Source organism: Nannospalax galili, unplaced genomic scaffold (genome assembly GCF_000622305.1).
Source record: "Nannospalax galili isolate Female #2095 unplaced genomic scaffold, S.galili_v1.0 scaffold538, whole genome shotgun sequence".
In the NCBI taxonomy this organism is placed as follows: domain Eukaryota; kingdom Metazoa; phylum Chordata; class Mammalia; order Rodentia; family Spalacidae; genus Nannospalax; species Nannospalax galili.
Genome location: NW_008343842.1, coordinates 3,571,816 through 3,590,282, shown reverse-complemented (window position 1 = coordinate 3,590,282; position 18,467 = coordinate 3,571,816). Strand labels below are relative to the sequence as shown.

The 18,467-nt window shown below is 50.0% G+C and overlaps 1 protein-coding gene and 1 pseudogene across 2 annotated transcripts; one reads left to right on the top strand and one right to left on the bottom strand.

Moving 5' to 3' along the window:
• The first annotated feature begins 4,206 nt into the window (after positions 1 to 4,206).
• On the top strand, positions 4,207 to 16,605 carry Fance (FA complementation group E). Of its 2 annotated transcripts, XM_008840102.3 has the most exons (10): positions 4,207 to 4,564; positions 6,497 to 7,106; positions 7,629 to 7,673; positions 7,908 to 7,976; positions 8,232 to 8,375; positions 8,659 to 8,782; positions 8,982 to 9,060; positions 11,920 to 11,986; positions 14,212 to 14,337; positions 16,177 to 16,605. In XM_008840102.3, the coding sequence occupies exons 1-10, from the start codon at positions 4,218 to 4,220 to the stop codon at positions 16,276 to 16,278; spliced, it is 1,713 nt and encodes a 570-aa protein (XP_008838324.1). In that variant the 5' UTR covers positions 4,207 to 4,217; the 3' UTR covers positions 16,279 to 16,605. The 2 variants fall into 2 exon arrangements, with proteins under 2 accessions (XP_008838324.1, XP_008838325.1); XM_008840103.3 differs by lacking the exon at positions 14,212 to 14,337.
• On the bottom strand, positions 11,996 to 12,777 carry LOC108491177 (annotated as a pseudogene).
• Positions 16,606 to 18,467: the final 1,862 nt, after the last annotated feature.

Here is an 18,467-nt window from a genome sequence, read left to right as displayed (position 1 = left end):
TCTCAAAAAAAAAAAAAAAAAAGTGTGTGGGGTGCTGGAGAGATGGCTCAGCAGTTACAGCACTGGCTGCTCTTCCAGAGGACCCGGGTTCAGTTCCCAGCACCCGCATGGCAGCTAACAATCATCTGTTTGGGTTTTGGGGTTGTTTTGTTTTGTTTTTGTCTTTTTTGAGACAGGGTCCCCTGTAGCCCCAGCTAGCCTGGAGCTCACTTTGTAGACCAGGCCAGTCTCAAACTCACAGAGATCTGCCTGCCTCTGGCTCCCAAATTCTGGATCCAAGGGCATGTGCCACCAAGCCTGGCTATATATATATATATATTTTTTTTAATTATTTTTATTTAAGCTGGGCTTGGTGGTGCACCCCTGTAGTCCCAGCACTTGGGAGGCAGAGGTAGGCAGATCTCTGTGAGTTCAAGGCCAGCCTGGTCTACATAGTGAGTTCCAGGACAGCTGGGGCCACAGGGAGACCCTGCTTCAAAAAGACCAAAAAAAAAATTATTTTTATTTTATATGTGTGTGTGTGTATTGCCTGCATGTATGTAAGTGCACCTGTGTTGTGCAATGACTGCAGAGGTCAGAAAAGGCTGTCAGATCCCTGAAACTGGAGTTATGTACAGTTAGCTGCCATGTGGGTGCTGGGAACTGAACCTGGGTCATCTGCAAAAGTAGCCAGTGCTTTTAACCAGTGAGCCATGTTTCTAGCCCCTGACTTTTTTTCTTGAAGATCATTCTTACTTTCTAAAATTTAATGGCAGGGCATGGTGGTGCATGCCTTTAATCCTAGCACTCTGGAGGCAGAGGCAGGCACAAGGGGATTTCTGTGAGTTCAAGGCCAACCTGGTCTACATAGCAAGTTCCAGGCCAGTTGAGGCTACGGGGAGACCCTGTCTCAAAAAGAACCCCCCCCCAAAAAAAAAGTTAGAGCTGCTAACCTGAGAGAAAGTGCCTGGAAGAAACTTGTTCTTTTGTTTTGTTTTGTTGTCTTTGCAAACCACCAAAGATCTTAGTGTTTCCTGACACCTCACTTGAACTCATCCTGAAAATAAAAATTTTGTCTCAAATGAAAATCAGTTAAAAATACTGGAATGGCTTTGCACAGAGGGAAAGCAGATGTCCTAGTGTGACCTCAAGCCTGGTGACCTCTCAGATCCTCTGTCATTACTCTCCAGCAAGTGCCCTGTGCTCTACTCACCCTGCTGCCCCAGGGCCTTTGCACTGGCTTGTTCCTGCTTGAAATCATCTCCCCACAGGCTCTGTTAAACTCCCTGACCTCATCTCTATCTGGTTCATCTTGCCTGGTCATCGTACTGTAAGGCATCTCACTTTATCTCCCTTCTTTATTTCCTGAAAGTAATTATCAGTCAAAACATCTGATCATTTATTTAGCTTTGTCTCCCCTCACTTGGGAATCAGCAAGGATGGAATCTAAGCGCTCAATGAAAGCTTCTGGAATGAACAAATGTGTATGTGGCCACAGAGGCTGGGAGGATGGGCAGTACACACTGGACTCCAGGCAAGGATTATGGGGAGCTGTGTGGATGTCCCCCCTATCCCTTTTTCCGGCTCTCAGCAGGCAGTGACCCCTCCCTTTGCTGAAAGCCTGGTGACCCCTCTCTTTGCTGAAAGCCTGCTGCCTCCAGCAGACTTCCTGGGTGGCAGGGCCATCTGGCTAAGCAAGGCTTGGTCTTTGAGATCACAGGAAAGGCTCTGGTCACAACAAGGCCTCAGGTAACCTACAGTTAAATCTTACAAAGCCCATGAGCTACAGGTGATATGGCATCAGCTTAAATTAAATACAGCCCAGTCCCTACGTACAACAGGACCCCTGGACCCATTCTGCCCAGCTACTTAAGAGAATGAGGAGGCTAGCAAGATGGCTTAGTGGTAAAAGTGCTTGCCACCAAACTTGACAACGTAAGTTCAATTCCCAGAACCCACATGGTGGAAATAACCAACTCCTACAAGTTGTCTTCTGACGCACACACACAAATAATATAATATAATATAATATAATATAATATAATATAATATAATATAATATATAATAAATTAATATAATATTATATATAATAATATATAACTATAATATAATATAATATAATATAATATAATATAATATAATATAATATAATATAAGGAAGGCTGGGCATGGTGATGCATACCTTTAATTCCAGCACTCAGGAAGCAAAGGCAGGAAAATGACTGAGTTTGGAGCCTAGCTTGTTCTATGTAGTGAGACCCTATCTTTAAAAAAAGGCAGGGAGCGCGGGGTGTGGTGGCACATGGCTTTAATCCCAGCAGAGGCAATCAATCAGATCTCTGTGAATTCAAGGCCAGCCTGGTTTACTTAGTGAATTCCAAAAACAAAACAAAACAAAATGAAACGAAAAGGCCGGGAGGTGCTAGAGATGAGGCTCAGTGATTTAGAGCATGTACTGCTCTTGCCGAGGTCCTGGTTTGGGTTCCCAACACCCACGTGCTGGCTCTGTTGCTTTCTTCCGGCCTCCTTAGGATCCACGTGTTGACTCACAGCCATCTGTAACTCCAGTTCCAAGGGATTCAATGCCCTTTTCTGGCCTCTGTGGGCACACACATGATACACATCCATACATGCAGGCAAAACATAAAATAAAATAGAAATAATTTTAAAATATTTTTATTATTTTTTATTTTATTATTTTTATTCTATTTTATGTGTATGAGTGTATTGCCTGCATGCATGTATGCGCATCTGTGTCATGCAATGCCCATGAAGGTCAGAAAAGGGCATTGGATCCCCTGGAATTGAATTATGGACAGTTGTTAGCCACCATGTGGGTACTGGGAATAGAACCTGGGTCCTCTGCAAGATCTCTTAACGGATGAGCCAACTCTCCAACCCCCTTAAAAATATTTTTAAAAGCCGGGTGTGGTGGCACATGCCTTTAATCCCAACACTTGGGAAGCAGAGGCAGGCAGATCTCTGTGAGTTGAGGCCAGCCTGGTCTACATAGCGAGTTCCAAGCCAGCTGGGGCTACAGGGAGGCCGTGTCTCAGATGATAAAAAAAAAATTTTTTTTTAAACTTAAAAAAAAAATTTATTATTTTTATTTTATGTGATTTGTGTATTGCCTGCATGTAGATAAAGTGCACCCATGTTGTGCAAGGTCAGAAAAGCCTGTTGGATCCTCTGGGTCTAGAGTTATAGACAGTTGTTAGCTGCCATGTGGGTGCTGGGATTTGAACCCAGGTCTTCTGCAAGAACAACCAGTGTTCTTAACCGCTGAGCCATCTCTCCAGCTCCAAAAAAGTTAAAGAAAAAAAAAATTTTTTTTTAAAGAAAGAAAAGAGGGACTAAAAGAAGGGCTGGAGACATGGCCCAGTAGTTAAGAGCAGGAACTGGTTTTGCAGAGGACCAGAGTTCAGCACACAGTAGCTCCAGCTCCACGGGATCCTATATACCCTGCTCTGGTATCCATGGGCACCTGCACTCATGTTCCCATACCCAGACACATACAGGTACACACAATTAAATTTAAAATTAAATCTTGAAAAGGAGTTGGGAACTGGGTGTGGCGGCACATTCCTTTAATCCCAGCACTCAGGAGGCAGAGGCAGGAGGATCTCTGTGAGTTCAAGGCCGAAATTCAGAGAACAGTGGCCAGGGAAGGACGGGTGGAAAAAAAAAAAAAAAAAAAAAAAAAAAAAAAAAAAAAAAAAAAAAAATCCAGAACTCCAATTCCAGAGGATCTGACGCCCTCTTCTGGCATTTGTGGGCATTGCATGCACGGGTGCACCTACATACGGGCCAAACACTCATACACATAAAATAAAAATAATTAAAAACACAACAAACAGAAAAAAATGATACGGAGAAGAGACTTGAAACAGACCCTCCCAAGCCCAAACCCCCGATCAGCCGGCTATGCTCCAGCTGCTGCCACCTGGCCCCGCCCTCTTACTGTCCAACCTGAGATGCTCCAGGTCCCGCCTTTTCCTGCTGCCGTGGCCCCGCCTTCATCCGGCCCCGCCCTCGCTCCGTTAAGCCCCGCCTTATCCCGTGTCTGGCCGGAGGACTTCCTGATCCCGCCCCTTCCTGCTGCCCCGGTCCTGCCTTCCTCAGGCTCCGCCCTCACGGCATTAAGCCCCTCTCTCTTCCTATCCAGCCAGAGGAGCTCCTGTCCCCGCCCCTTCCGGCTGCCATGGCCCCGCCCCGGCACACTAAGCCCCGCCCCTCTATGCTTGGCCTTCCTGCTCTCGGTTCCGCCTCCAGGGAGCCCGGCGCACTCTTGGCTGGGGTGAGGCTGGCCGCGGAAGCACGTTCATCTCTGTGTTACGGCGTCTGGTCAGCAGTGGAGCCGTCGGTGTCGACGAGGCCGGCCAGGGCGGCGCCATGGGAGGCCCTAGACGCCCCCGCCCGCCTCCTGCTGCGGGCGCTGCAGACCGGGCCCGACGGCGCGCGGCGCGGGCTGGCGGTGCTGCGTGCGCTGGGCCGCCGCCCGGAACCCTTCGCCTGGGGCGGCTTCCTTGAGAAGCTAGGCCGCTCGGAGCCGATGGTCTGGGGGCCCGACGGCCGCATGGAGTTGTAAGTCCTCTGCCCGTGGCCGCGGCCGCCACCGCCCCTCTTCTTTGACACCGGCCTCCCGGAGCGCAGGCTAGCCTCGAACTCCCATCCTGCCTCTCTCCATCTCCCCGAGTGCTGGGATGACTGGCGATCGCCCCCACGCCCAGCTGAGACACGCCTTCTGCCAGGCGAGTTTCTTAAGTGGAAGCAAATTGATTTTGATTGCATACTTCCAAGTCTGAAAAATAATTAAAGCCCGGTGTGGCGGCGCAGGCTAGTAATCACCGCACTCGGGAGACAAAGGCAGGAGGATTCTTGCAAATTCCAGGCCAGCCAGGGCAACATAGCAAGGCCCTGTCTAAACAACTCAAAAGACCAAACGTACCTCCAAGTGCAGGTGTACTTATGTAAAGTGGACACGCGTTAAAATACAAACATTAGCTGGGCCTGGTGGCGCATGCCTTTAATCCCCGCTGGAGGCCAGTCTGGTCTACATAGTGAGTTCAGGCCACCTGGGGCTACAGAGAGACTGTTTCAAAAATACCCCCTCTCAAAGTGATAAAATACAGACTGACAGTGTGGGGAAGCGCTGGTATTCACCTGTAATCCCAGCATTCAGGAAGTTTGGGATTGCCTTGAAATGGAGACCAGCCTGGACTACACAGAGAAATCCTGTCTCAAAAAGAAAATACAGATGTTATATATAGAATTTTTTTTTTTTGGTCTTTTTGAGTCAGGGTCTCCCTGTAGCTCCAGCTGTCCTGGAACTCACTATGTAGACCAGGCTGGCCTCGAACTCAGAGATCCGCCTGCCTCTGCCTCCCAAGTGCTGGGATCAAAGGCGTGTGCCTGGCAAGTATATAGAAGTTTTAAACGGATAGGTAATAGACGGTTTTTGGAGCATAATGTCTACCTTAAGGCACAGTCACTTTCCTTGAGGGTACTAAGGATGAATCCATATATTAGTGTTCTTGATAATTTCTACCTTTGTGAATGATTTTGAACCTTTAACTTCTTTTTGTGACTGACAAAGAATTCCAGAAGCCTGAGTGTCAGAATGTTGTTTTCTTATTTTTTAAGTTTTTATTTATTTTTGAATTTTTATTTCCTGGCCAGGCGTGGTGGTGGTGGCACCTTTAATCCCAGCACTCAGGAGGCAGAGGCAGGCAGATCTCTGTGAGTTTGAGGCCACTTGATCTACATAGTTCCAGGACAGCTGGGGCTATAGGGATACCCTGTCTCAAAAAGAAAAAAATTTATTTCATGTGTAGGAGTGTTTTGCCTGCATGTATGTAAGTTCACCTGTGTTGTGCAATGTCTGTGGAGGCCAGAAGAGGGTGCTGGATCCCTTAGAACTGGTGTTACGGACAGCCACCATGAGGGTGCTGGGAACTGATCCACGGTCCTCTACAAGAGCAGCCAGTGCTCTTAACTGCTGAGTCATCTCTCTAGCCCCTATTTACTGTTTGTTTGTTTGTTTATTTATTTTTGAGACAGGGTCTCCCTGTAGCCCCAGCTGTCCTGGAACTCACTATGTAGACCAGGCTGGCCTTGAACTCACAGAGATCTGCCTGCCTCTGCCTCCTGAATGCTGGGATGCCACCATGCCCGGCTTCAGCCCCTGTTTATTTATTTTTGAGACATGATCTCTTTGTAGCCCTAACTGGCATGGATCTCACAGAGATCCACCTGCCTCCTGAGTGAAGAAAGGAAAAGTGTGCACCACCAGACCCTTCTTTCAATCCTCAGAAACATGTAGGCACCCCTGTCTATTTCCTGTCACAGTGCCCCTCCTTAGCCCTACCCAGTCTGCCTCACCAGATGTGGAACATGCTGTAATCCAAGCACTTGGGGAGCTGAGGCAGGAGGATTGTGAGTGCAATGCCAGCTTGGGTTACATAGTGAGCCTCCCCCATTTCAAAACAAAACAAAAAAACCTCTGACTGTTCTTAGGACCCCACTGTTGCTGCGATTGCCTGGACTGTGCCAGAGGAACCTGATGTCCCTGCTGATGGCTGTCCGACCCTTGCTGCCTGAAGGCAGACTCCACTCTGTGCTGCAGCTCACCCAGCAAGACAGTGCACCTGCCCCAGATGCCTGGCTTCAAGCCCTGGGGACCTTGCTTCAAAGGGATGTAGGGGCTGGGGTCACTATGGAAGGAACCTCTCCACTGTCCACAAGCTGTCAGAGCCAGCTCCGAGGCCTATGTGGGCAACTGGGCCAGGGGGGCAAGAGGCTGAAATTGGGTCTCGCTCCAGACCCTGAAGAGGAAAAGAACTGGTGCTCCCAGCTATGTGAAAAACGCAGGAAAGAGCCAGAGGAAGAGCCTGTGAGTCCTGAGTCAGAAAGAGCCCTTAAAAGGTTCCGGGGTTGTGAAGAGGAGGAAGAAAAGGACTGTGAAGAAAGCCCCAAGCCAGAGTCACTGGATTCCCAGACAGATGCAAGAGGGGTATCACTCATCTCAAATCTGCCTGTCACAGGAGCCGATCCCCCTGAGGCTGGCCTGGGTGTGGAGAAGGCCAAGGGTCCGGCTGAGAATGTGGAATTGCCCAAAGCTGTCCAGGTACCATGTCAGGGAGACTGGGTTCAGAGTGGTCCTTCAGGATCCTGGTGCAGCTGGCTGGGGCATAGTTCTCAATAGGAACCACTTCAGTGCATGGGGCAAGGGTGGGGAATGGGAGGTATGCAGCCTCCCTTCCTAAGACTGAAAGAGTGGGTGGAGAGGGACTCTCTACAAGTGGGAAACACTTGTCCTAATGATCTACAAGGTGGGCTAACGGGTGCCTCCCCTGCCGCGCCATCCAATGGGATGAGGGAGTCATGCCAGCATCCAGGCCGCCTACCTGTGCAAGCCAGGTCTACCTACTCCATTGGGGTTGGATGCAGATAAGGCCAGTGGGCTGGGTTTCACAAGGGCCTGCTCTAGGCACCTTGTAGGATGGAGGTGGTACTTACAGGATGGATGATTTCTGGCTCTCCTGAATCGCCTTTGCCCACCAGCTCCCATTGGCTGGGACCTGTTAGCTGAGGGAGCAGGCTCAGTTGCCCTGCAGGAATCTAGCAGTAACTGGCCCCTCCTCCACAGGATCAGTTGCCCAGGCTGCAGCAGCTGCTGAAGATCTTCCAGAAGGTGACTGGCCCTATCCTGCTCACCATGGACCTTAACCATGCTCAGGGAAGCCTCAGATCAGAGGCTGGTGGAGAACAGGGTGGGAAGGAAATCTGAGGACAGTTGCTCTGGGGTCAAGAGTGCACATGCCACTAACCCCTAGGAAGTTTGATACCCCCTTCCAGGAGCTTGCATGCACATCCATGGGGTGGCCCCAGTGCTTGGCCAGCCCTCACATGGAATTTGCCTCCCCAGGGGTTGGAGGGCCTGGAGGACGAGCCCCCTGTGGAGCTGCAGTGTCTCCATGAATGTAATCCAAGCCAGGTGAGATAGGCCTGCCTGGCCCTAAGGTCCCCTCCTTTCCCTGCCTCTGTTACCTCACTCTCTGTGGAGCTCAGGGAAGGGGCTTACATGTCCTATCTCCTCAGTACAGTTACCCTGAGTGGTTTCTTTAGCCCTTGGTTCCTACCCCCGCTCTACCTTGCCCTAGAGTGTCCTTGCCCTGTCTTTTCTGTTGCCCTCTGGACTTGTGATAGCCTTGAAGAGCCAGCCTGAGTGTTCTGGTGTCTCCCCACCCAGATGGAGCTATTGTGCCGCCAGCTGCAGCTGTCCCTGCTCCCTGACGCAGGCCTCTTGCAGCTCTGCAGCCGACTACTGACTCTTGTACCTACCCTTAGCATCAGCAATGCCACCGTGCTGGTCAAGAGCCTCTTTCTTGAAAGGGTGGGTGCAGGGGGCACTACTGGGAGGCCAGGGACAGTGGGGAGCATCTGAGTCCTTAGAAGGGGCATTTTGGAGAGGGGCGTGGAGGGGTGGGTCCCCTGGCTGTTTATCCATATAGCATGCAACTTCATCCTTCCTGGACCCCAAAAACCATCCAGGGTTTTTATGGGAGTCAGAAAGGCACTGTATTCCTCTCATGGGCCCCTGTAAGTCCTGGACAGATATAAGCACATGTGATGAATGTTTCTGTGAAGTGACTGTGTCTTCTCCCCACTGGCTGTAGATCCTCTCTCTGACATCATCAGCTTCCAGGCTGCTCAGAGCTGCCCTAACCTCCTTCTGTATGAAGTATACCTACCCTGTCTGCACAGCTCTTCTTGGCCCCTTGCTTCAGGATCCAGGCACAGGTACTTCTAGAACCAGCCCCAGACCTGGAAGCTGCCCTCTCTGCCCCAGTACACTTCGCCCTAGAGGGAGCCTGGCAGGAGTTGGGGATTCAGTGGGTAAAAATGCCAATTTCTTTCCTAACAATGTCCTGATAACAGGTGGATCGTCCTGTTGTCCCCGTCCTGCCATCCTTCAGTATCTCTCCTCTTCCCTGCGCAGGTCCAGTGCAGATAGAATTACTCTGTTACCTTATAAAGGATAATTCTCTGGAGCCAGACATGCAGGTCCAGATGCTGGGGTGAGTGTGTAAGCCTCCATACTAAGGCCCATGGTTCAGTCACCAGCACCATACATGCCTGTGCATGCACGCGTGCGCGCGCACACACACACACACACACACACACACACACGCGGGCCTTGCATGCAGGCCACAGTGTAGTTATTGCCCCTCTCCTTGCGGTCTAAACCTACCTTGTATCTTCTTTGTTGTGGGGCTGGCTCTGGCCAGGTGCCTTGAAGAATGCAAACAGGAGGCTAGTGGTCCCTGCTGCAGAGTAGCACAGCCTAGTTGGAACATGGCACAGTGGTTAAAGAGCACTGGCTCTGGAGTCAGACATGAGTTCAAATCTTACCCTTGTGTTCTTTTCTTAAACGTATGAACGCAAACTTTTTTGGTCTTTTTGAGACAGGGTCTCCCTGTAGCCCCAGTTGTCCTGGAACTCACTATGTAGACCAGGCTGGCCTTGAACTCACAGAGATCCACCTGCCTCTGCCTCCGGAGTGCTGGGATTAAAGGTATGCACCACCATGCTGGCTTGTTTGTTTGAGAGAGGGTCTCATGTGATCCAGGCTGGCCTTGAACTTAGCTATGTAGCTGAGGCTGGCCTTGAACACCTGATCCTCCTGACTCCCAAATCCTGCTGGGATTAGGCTTTAACTCACGTTACTACATGTCCCTAAGCCTCAATTTCCTTGCAAGAGATGGAACTGACACACTTTGTAGAATTTTTCTAAGTAATAGAGTAGTAATGCAGATGATGAGTTTACAGGAAATCTGCCTCTCAAATGCTAGGAGTGCTGCTTAGGAGGGGCACATGGTTAGCACATGTGAGACCCAGCACCAAGAGAGTGTGTGTGTGTGTGTGTGTGTGTGTATGTTGGCATATAGTAAATCCTCAAAACTGGCATTAAATTAGTATTAAACTAGGCCAAGCATGGTGGCGCATGCCTTTAATCCCCGCACTCGGGAGGCAGAGGCAGGTGGATCTCTTGAATTCAAGGCCAGCCTGGTCTGCAAGGTGAGTTCCAGGCCAGTTAGAGCTACAGGGAGACCCTGTCTCAAAAAGACCAATAAAACAAAAAATTAATATTAAATGTAGGCATTAAAAGTAGGCATTAAAATTGAGGCTCTGATGGCATGGTGGTACACATCTGTAATCCCAGCACTTAGGAAGTAGAGGCAGAAGGATCAAGAGTTCAGGGCCAGTCTTAGCTACATGTCAAATCTGGGGCTGCCCTGAGCTACATGAGAACCTGTGTCAGGAATCTAAAATAGGGGCTGGAGAGATGGCTTAGCAGTTAAGTGTGCACATGCTGCCCTTGAGGAGGACTTGAGTTTGGCTCCTAGCACCCATGTTGAATGGCTCGCAGCTGTCTGACTCCAGCTCCGGGGGATCCAGTGCCCTCTTCTGGCCTCTGTGGGCATTGTACTCATAGGGAACACGTTTGCAGGCAAAACACTCATACGGGTAAAATAAAAACAAATCGTTTTCTTTTTTTCTTTTTTTTTTTGGTCTTTTTGAGACAGGGTCTCCCTGTAGCCCCAGCTGTCCTGGAACTTGCTATGTAGACCAGGCTGGCCTCGAACTCACAGAGATCCGCCTGCCTCTCCCTCCCCACTGTTCTTGTTTTTTAAGATCCATTATTATGGCTGGGCGTGGTGGTACAGGCCTTTGATCCCAGCACTGGAGAGGCAGAGGCAGGGGGGTCTCTATTAGGTTAAAGGCCGCCCGGGCTTTATTATGAGGTTCAAGCCAGTTGGGGGTACAAGGGGACCCTCTTTCCAAAAAAACCAAAAAAAAAAAAAAAGAAAATAAGAACAAGGAAAAACAAAATAAGGTTGGTGAGGTGGCTCAGCAGGTAAAGGCACTTGCCACTTTGCCTAAAGAACCTGAGTTCCATCTTTGCAATCCACCTGATAGAAGGAGAGAATCAGCTTCTGCAAGTTATCCTCTGACCTCCACATGTGCTCTACGGTACATAAATGCGTACACACATACTTTAAGTAAACCAAAATATATAAAATTTGAGGAGTCAAGATATAGGCATGTGGGGACTAGAGAGATGGCTCAGTGGTTAAGAGCACTGACTGCTCCTCCAGAGGACCCAGGTTCAATTTCCAGCACCCACATGGCAGCTAACAACCCTCCATAACTCCTTTTCTAGGGGATCTGACACTCTCTTCTGGTCTCTGCAGGCATTGTACATGTGGGTGCACTTACATGCAGGAAAAACACTCGTACACATAAAACAAATTTTTAAAAAGATACAGGTGCCAGCACTAGGGAGGCAGAGGTAGGTGGATCTCAAGGCCAGTCTGGTCTACATAGTGAGTTCCAGGCCAGCTGGGGCTACAGGGAGACCCTGTCTCAAAAAGACCAAAAGAAGATACAGGCATGTGAAACAAATAGTAAGACAGACTCCCCAGACAGACATGGGATATAGAGTGCTAATTAGAAGCCAGGCATGATAGCTCATGTCTGTAGTTCCAGCACTTAGGAGTGGTGTGGCAGGATTGATTGCTGTGAGCCTGGGCTAGACCTTCTTAAAACAAAGAAAGGGAGTGGCCTCAAAAATAATAGCAGCCACTACTTCCTGAGATGCCATCATGTGGCCTATGCCCCAGTGCTGCAGCTACCTCAGGAAAACTGCACAGAGAGGTTAAGGGAATCACCAAAGCTTACGTAGCCAATGAGTGATAAAGCCTGGGATCAGACCAGTGTCTGTGCCCAGGAAGGTGCACGTGTGGGCTCTGTACCTGTGGCTCCTGGGGCTGCTACCCATTCTAATGAGCACTGTTGGCAGGGAGCTTGGCACTGCCAGGGCCTTGCCCTGGGAGAGGAGGCCCGAGCTTGCTCACCAGGTGTCCTCTGCACAGGCAGGTGGTGGAGCTGGCCTGGAGGGAAGAGACATTCCTGGTATTGCAGGCGCTCCTGGAGAGGCAGGTAAGCCATCTGCTGCCCTGGGGTACAGGGAGAAGTTCCGCACTGTTGGTGCAGACGCAGGCAGCTGGGCTTTGGAGTCTTTACTGGCCCTAGTCAAGCAGGACAGCTGACCTCCCGCAGAGTGTCCGTGACAGTGCAGAAAGTCCTCTACTGAGGGCAGACCAGAGAGCTGACCCCGTGGTCCATCTAGCTGCCTCTGACTAGCAGCTGGGCTTCAGCACTAGCCCTTCTTTCTTTTTTTCACAAATCCACTTTTCTTTATTTACTTTCCACTAGTTTAAATCTGTGAGGGGTGCAGCATCCCACGCATTCTGTGTCCAGTGGCCTTTGCAGGAAGGTTGCTTTGGGATTTGGCATGAACCATGCCACTGTTTCCATGGGCCCAGGCTACCTTTCCCCAGATTACTCTGGTTTCATTTGGTTTGCCACCAGGAGTCACTGTGTTGTTTTCTACTTTATACACTTGAGGGCATCTCTTGCCTAAGTAGAATTGTTTCATCTTGGGCATAAACACCTTTGATTTTAAGAAGAGCTATGTGCTCGGTGGTTCCAGAGACCTCACTTAGAGCCAGCAAAAGTGGCCTTGCACCACAGTCTTCCAAATATATTTTTATGTGTTTTAGAAGTCCTGTTCCTAGCAGGCCTCTACCAGCACCAAGATCTCTTTCTTTCATTTTTTTCCTTCCTTCCTTTGGTTTTTGAGACTGGGTCTCATGAAGCCCAAGCTGGCTGAACCTCTGGACTTGAACCCCTTGAACTTTGATCTCCTGCCTGTATCTCCATAGTGCCATGATTACACGTATGCCTTAACCCTGCCTTGATTAGATTCACTATTTTACCTATTTATAATTTAACTAATTACTTATTTATTTTTGGTCTTTTTGAGACAAGGTCTCCCTGAAGCCACAGCTGACCTGGAACTCACTTTGTAGAACAGGCTGGCCTTGATCTCATGGAGATCTGTCTGCCTCCTGAGTGCTGGGATTAAATGTGCCACCAACCACACCTGTCATATTTCATTTATTTTACGTGTATGAGTAGTGCCTTCATGCATGCAAATGCACTGGTGTTATGCAATACCCACAGAGGCCAGAAGAGGGCATTGGATCCCCTGAAATTGGAGTTACAGATCTTTGTTACCTGTCATGTAGGTGCTGGGACATAAACCTGGTTCCTCTGTAAGAGCAGCCAGTGCTCTTAACCACTGAGTCATCTCTCCAGCCCCAGATTCACAATTTTTTTTTTTCCTTTTTGAGACAGGGTCTCCTTGTAGCCCCAGTTAGCCTGGAACTTACTATGTAGACCAGGCTGGCCTTGAACTCAACAGAGATCCACCTGCCTCTGCCTCCTCAGTGCTGGGATTAAAGGTGTGCATCACCATGCCTCTTTATTTTTAAATATGATTTTCTCTTTAAAATTGTAAAAATGTAGTTTACGTGTATGAGTGTTTGGCCTCCATGTATGTAAGCATACTCGTGTACGATGCCTGCAGAGTCCAGAAAAGGGCATCAGATCCCTTGGAACCGGAGTTTCATCTGGTTAGCCACCATGTGGGTGCTGAGAACTGAACTCAGGTCCTCTGCAAGAGCAGCCAATGCTGTTAAACGCTGAGCTAGCTCCCCAGCCCCAGACCTTGTCTCTTTTTGTCAAGGTCTCCTCCTCTGAGAATGGGGATCACATAGTGTTTGCCATGTCAGCCTAGGGTGAGGCTTCCATGAGGCAATGGGTGTGACAGCTCAGAGTGCAGCTGGCAGTGTCTCTCCAACCTCACCACTTTTAACTCCAGTCCTAAGGCTTCAACCACCAAGGCAGGCTAGAATCACTGGCTCCCCGTGGCTCTAATCTGAGCCTTTGTGTTGGCAGCTGCCTTGTTGAGACCTGTATGTGCCATCTTATTTGTCCTTTGTACTGTCTTCAGTTAGATGTTTTGAGCCCTGTTATACAGCTATGGGGGCTGCTCCCATCATGGCAGCCAGGAAACAGAAAGGAAGAGCGGGGTCAGGGTCCCACCATCCCTTTCAAGGACAAACTTCCCAGTGACCCATCTCCTACTAAGCACTACCTCCTAGCAGCACTGCCCTGGGGACCAAGCCTTCAGCATGTGGGCCTTTGGAGGGACTGTATAGATCCACACTAGAGTGCTTGATTCACCTACCTGCTGGATAGCAGAGCTGGGGTGAGCCCAGGGATGGCCTTGTGATACTGCCTTGTCTCAATCTGTGCAGCTAGAGATGGCCCCTGAGATGTTCGGCATCTTGATGGAGAAGCTCTGTAAAGAGGGGCTGGCAGCCACCACCTCCATGGCCTATGCTAAACTCATGCTGACAGTGATGACCAAGTACCAGGCTAATGTGAGTGTTAACAGGGCTGGGGGAGTCCTGCTGGGAGGGCTGTTCTGAGCCTACCTGAAGGTATACAGATATGTTTGCCATGGAAACCACCAGTTCAGGCCCAGGAGTAGGGGTGGGGCTGCTTGGGGGTTCATTTGTCCAGCCAACAGCTCTTTGGGTGCTAGTGGAGTACTGGGAAGTCAGGTGTGACCAGCATGCAGTCCTTGCCCTTGAGCTGACCCTGCCCCTCAGCCCCAGGCTGGGGAGAGGGAAGCAGGTAGCTAATGCCAGGCAGGAGCCAGGTGAGAGGTATACGTGGGTTATTTGGGGACAAAGGAGCAGGGGCAGCTAAGCTGTACTGGGAATTGGGACTGTCTTCCTGCCTCTCAAACAGTGATTGTGCAGGTGTGCATACCTGTAATTCCAGCACTGGAGGGGCTGAGATAGGAAGATTGCTACAAGTTCAAGGCCAGCCTAGACTACATAGTGTCTCAAAAATACAAAAAAGAGGGGTCTGAGATGTAGCTCAATTGGTAGAATGCTTGCTTAGCATTCACAAAACCTTGGGTTCTCTTCCCAATACTGCATAAAGTATAAGCTTAGCACTTGGGAGGTGGAGGCAGACCAGAAGTTCAAGGCCAGCCTGAGACCTGACCTTTTAAAAAAAAAAAAAAGGGGGGGGGTTGGGGGGCTGGAGAGATGGCTCAGTGGTTAAGAACACTAGTTGTTGCAGCTGGGCGTGGTGGCACACGCCTTTAATCCCAGCACTTGGGAGGCAGAGGCAGGCAGATCTCTGTGAGTTCAAGGCCAGCCTGGTCTACATAGTGAGCTCCAGGACAGCTGGGGCTACAGGGAGACCCTGTCTCAAAAAGACCAAAAAAAAACCACAAAAAAAACACTGGTTTTAGTGGTTAAGAACACTAGTTGTTGCAGCTGGGCGTGGTGGCACACGCCTTTAATCCCAGCACTTGGGAGGCAGAGGCAGGCAGATCTCTGTGAGTTCAAGGCCAGCCTGGTCTACATAGTGAGCTCCAGGACAGCTGGGGCTACAGGGAGACCCTGTCTCAAAAAGACCAAAAAAAAACCACAAAAAAAACACTGGTTTTAGCTGGGTGTGGTGGTACACGCCTTTAATCCCAGTACTCAGGAGGCAGAGGCAAGCGGATCGGTCTACATAGTGAGTTCCAGGACAGCTGGGGCTACAGGGAGACCCTCTTTCAAAAAGACCAAAAAAAAACCACTGAGAAGACCCAGGTTCGAATCCCAGCACCCACAGCTAACAACTATCTGTAACTCCAGACCCAGGGGATCCAACAGCCTCTTCTGACCTCCACAGGCACTACATGACACAGGTGCACTTACCTACATGCAGGCAATACATACATACACATAAAATAAAAATAAAAATTAAAAAAAAAAAAATTGGACTGGGCATGGTGGCACAGTCCTTTAATCCCAGCACTGGGAAGGCAGAGGCACAGGGATCTCTGTGAGTTCAAGCCCAGCCTGATCTACATAACAAGTTCCAGGCCAGCTGGGGCTACAGGGAGACCCTGTCTCAAAAAGACCAAAAACAAGATGGGGCACACAGAAGGATTAGGAGTTCAAGGCCAGCCTGTGCTTATATGTGATCTCCCCACTGACCCGCTATGAGCTGTGTGGCTGGAATTTGATTCTGGATCCTCCTGAATCCATGCTTGTTTAACCTCGGTGAAGAATTAGGGTTTGCTTGCTCAGGAGTGTGTGTGCCCCTTGCTTTGTGTATCCTGGCTCCTTTTGCAGTCCTACACAGGGCCCATGTGATTGAAAGATGGGAAGGCCCGCTGCTGCAGCCCTGACCTGATTCCTTTTTCTTTCTAGATCACAGAGCACCAGCGCCTGGGCCTGGCCATGGTCCTAGAACCCAACACCACCTTCCTGAAGAAGTCCCTGCAGGCTGCACTGAGACATCTGGCCCGCTGACCATCCATTAGGACACTCTGCCTCAATCTCTTGACACAGAATGCCGACTCCTCCCGGCCCTACACTCCATGTGCAGAGGCCATCTTAGCTCACAGCCAGCAGGGGAGGAGGACCTGAGCCCAGGGGCTGGCTGTCAATCACTTTTCAGACTGGGGGACCTCAGAGGATCAGTAACAGATGTGTGGTACTCTGGGAGGGCTGGGGCACCTGTGTGCTTGGCATGAATCTCTTGTACTCCAGGTAGATGTTGTGACCCTTTGTTTTTGTTTCTGAATTGAATAATTTTGTAATAGTTTTTTAATAAAAAGCAGGAAGTTCAGCTTGGCATCATGTCTCACCCCTGTAGTCCCAGCACTCAGAAGGTAGAGGCAGGAGGATCAGTTCAACATCATCTTTGACTGCAGAGTTGAGGCTAGCCTAAGCTACGTGAGAGACCCTTACTCAACAAAAGGGGGAGGGGGCTGCAGGGATGGCTCAGTTGGTAAAGAGCTTGCCACATACACATGAGATCCTGAGTTCAAATTCCCAGATTCCATGTAAAGCTGGGCACTGTAATCCAGGTGTTCCTACAGCAAGACGGGGTGGGGACAGGAGAATACCACAGTGCTCCAGGGCCAAGAAAGAACAACAAAAGAGAGATCCCATTTCAAATAAGATGGAAGACAGGGCTTCTGAGGTGGTCCTGACCTTCACACACATGCCATGGCATGCCCCACCCCCCGAAAATGCGCAGAAACACACATCATACATGGAAAAAAAATAAAAAGTTCAAGGCTGTCTGAGAAGTGTGTACTTTCCCACTAGTTCAGGATATCTGTTGATCCACTTTTATTTACCCCCTGGACCCCCTGCTCAGGGAGAAGGGCGCTGGGAAGTGCAGTTCTGAAGTTTGTTTATACTCACATGTGAGTTCTCAGCCGCAGCAGCAGTCAGAGCTGCCCTTTGAGCAGGGAGGCAGGCACAACAGCAGCAGCCTCAGGGTAGAGGGGTGGGAATCGGCCTGATTGCAACTGAGGGAGGGTTTTGGATAGATAATTTTTAATGATGGGGATGGAAACCAGGGCTTCATGTTTGCTAGGCTAGGCTAGTGCCATACCACTAAGCTACATCAACATCACCAGCCCAGGTAACATTTGCCCAGGGATCTAAAGGGCTCTTGGGGTTACTGGGGCTGAGGAGAGCGGGTGTACATGGTGCTGTGGACTGGCTTTACATCTTCATGTTCCGACCACACCTTGCACATTCTTCCTAGGTCCTTTGTCCTGCAGGTGGGTGGGGGCCAGAACTTTCTGGGTGGGTCTTTCATCACAGCTTCCTCTGAAAGTCCTGAGTTCCTTATCCAGGGAGGTGATGGAAGGAGGGAAGTCAGCTCAGGGATAAAGCCTGGCTTTGAGAACAAGTTGATGCAGATGGCTGAAGGGAGTGGGACAAAATTTAAGGGACAAATATCAGAATCTCACCCGGTCAGTGCCCTTCACTGTGTGGCAGGGGTGGCAGGTGACACCCCAAACCCTCACCCAAGGCAGGCTCTCCTGATATGCACCTGTTTATGTGCATGGGCCAGATGAACCCACTTTCTCAGACTTGCCTCTGAGGTGGTAGGCACTGGCCAGATCTATGATAGGTGCTCAGAAAGGGTACCTAGAGAAGGGGTCTCCCAATGCCTCCTTCCTTGCCCCCACCCCCAGCCTGGAGTGCAATACTGAGGCTCCCTTGATCCCTTACTACCTGGAGAAACAGGTGTCCAAGAAAGGAAAATGACTTAGTTTGAAAAACCAGCTAATCAAGAAAAGACGGGTGATCTGTCCAAAGTCCATCTGGCCTGGAAGCTGAATCAGGCGGTTTAGACAGAGGGCACTCACAGACCGGTGGGGGCCTTCTCCCCAGGTGGAGGAGGCTTGGGCTCAAATGATGCACACCTGATCCTAATCTAGTCAGAAGACGCTTTCCAGTTCTGCAGATCTCAACAAAGATCATCCTTTCCTCCAGCTATTCCTGTCATCGATTCGTCTGCCCACATGCAGTTGCTGACCTATTGCACAACGCACAGGGTAGCAGGGGCAAGCCGCCCGGAGGCCCCTTAGAGCGGATGGCCAAATAAGGCGATGAAAGAACACTCGCTTCATCTCTGCAGACGTCAGACCTCAGTGCCCGGCATTCTGCCGCGGCCCGGAAGCTAAGAGCCAGGT

Coding starts and splice junctions, on each gene's coding strand:
- Fance (XM_008840102.3), top strand. CDS start 4,218: ATGCTTGGCCTTCCTGCTCTCGGTTCCGCCTCCAGGGAGCCCGGCGCA. Junction 7,674..7,907: donor TGCTGAAGATCTTCCAGAAG/GTGACTGGCCCT, acceptor TTGCCTCCCCAG/GGGTTGGAGGGCCTGGAGGA. Junction 11,987..14,211: donor AGGCGCTCCTGGAGAGGCAG/GTAAGCCATCTG, acceptor CAATCTGTGCAG/CTAGAGATGGCCCCTGAGAT.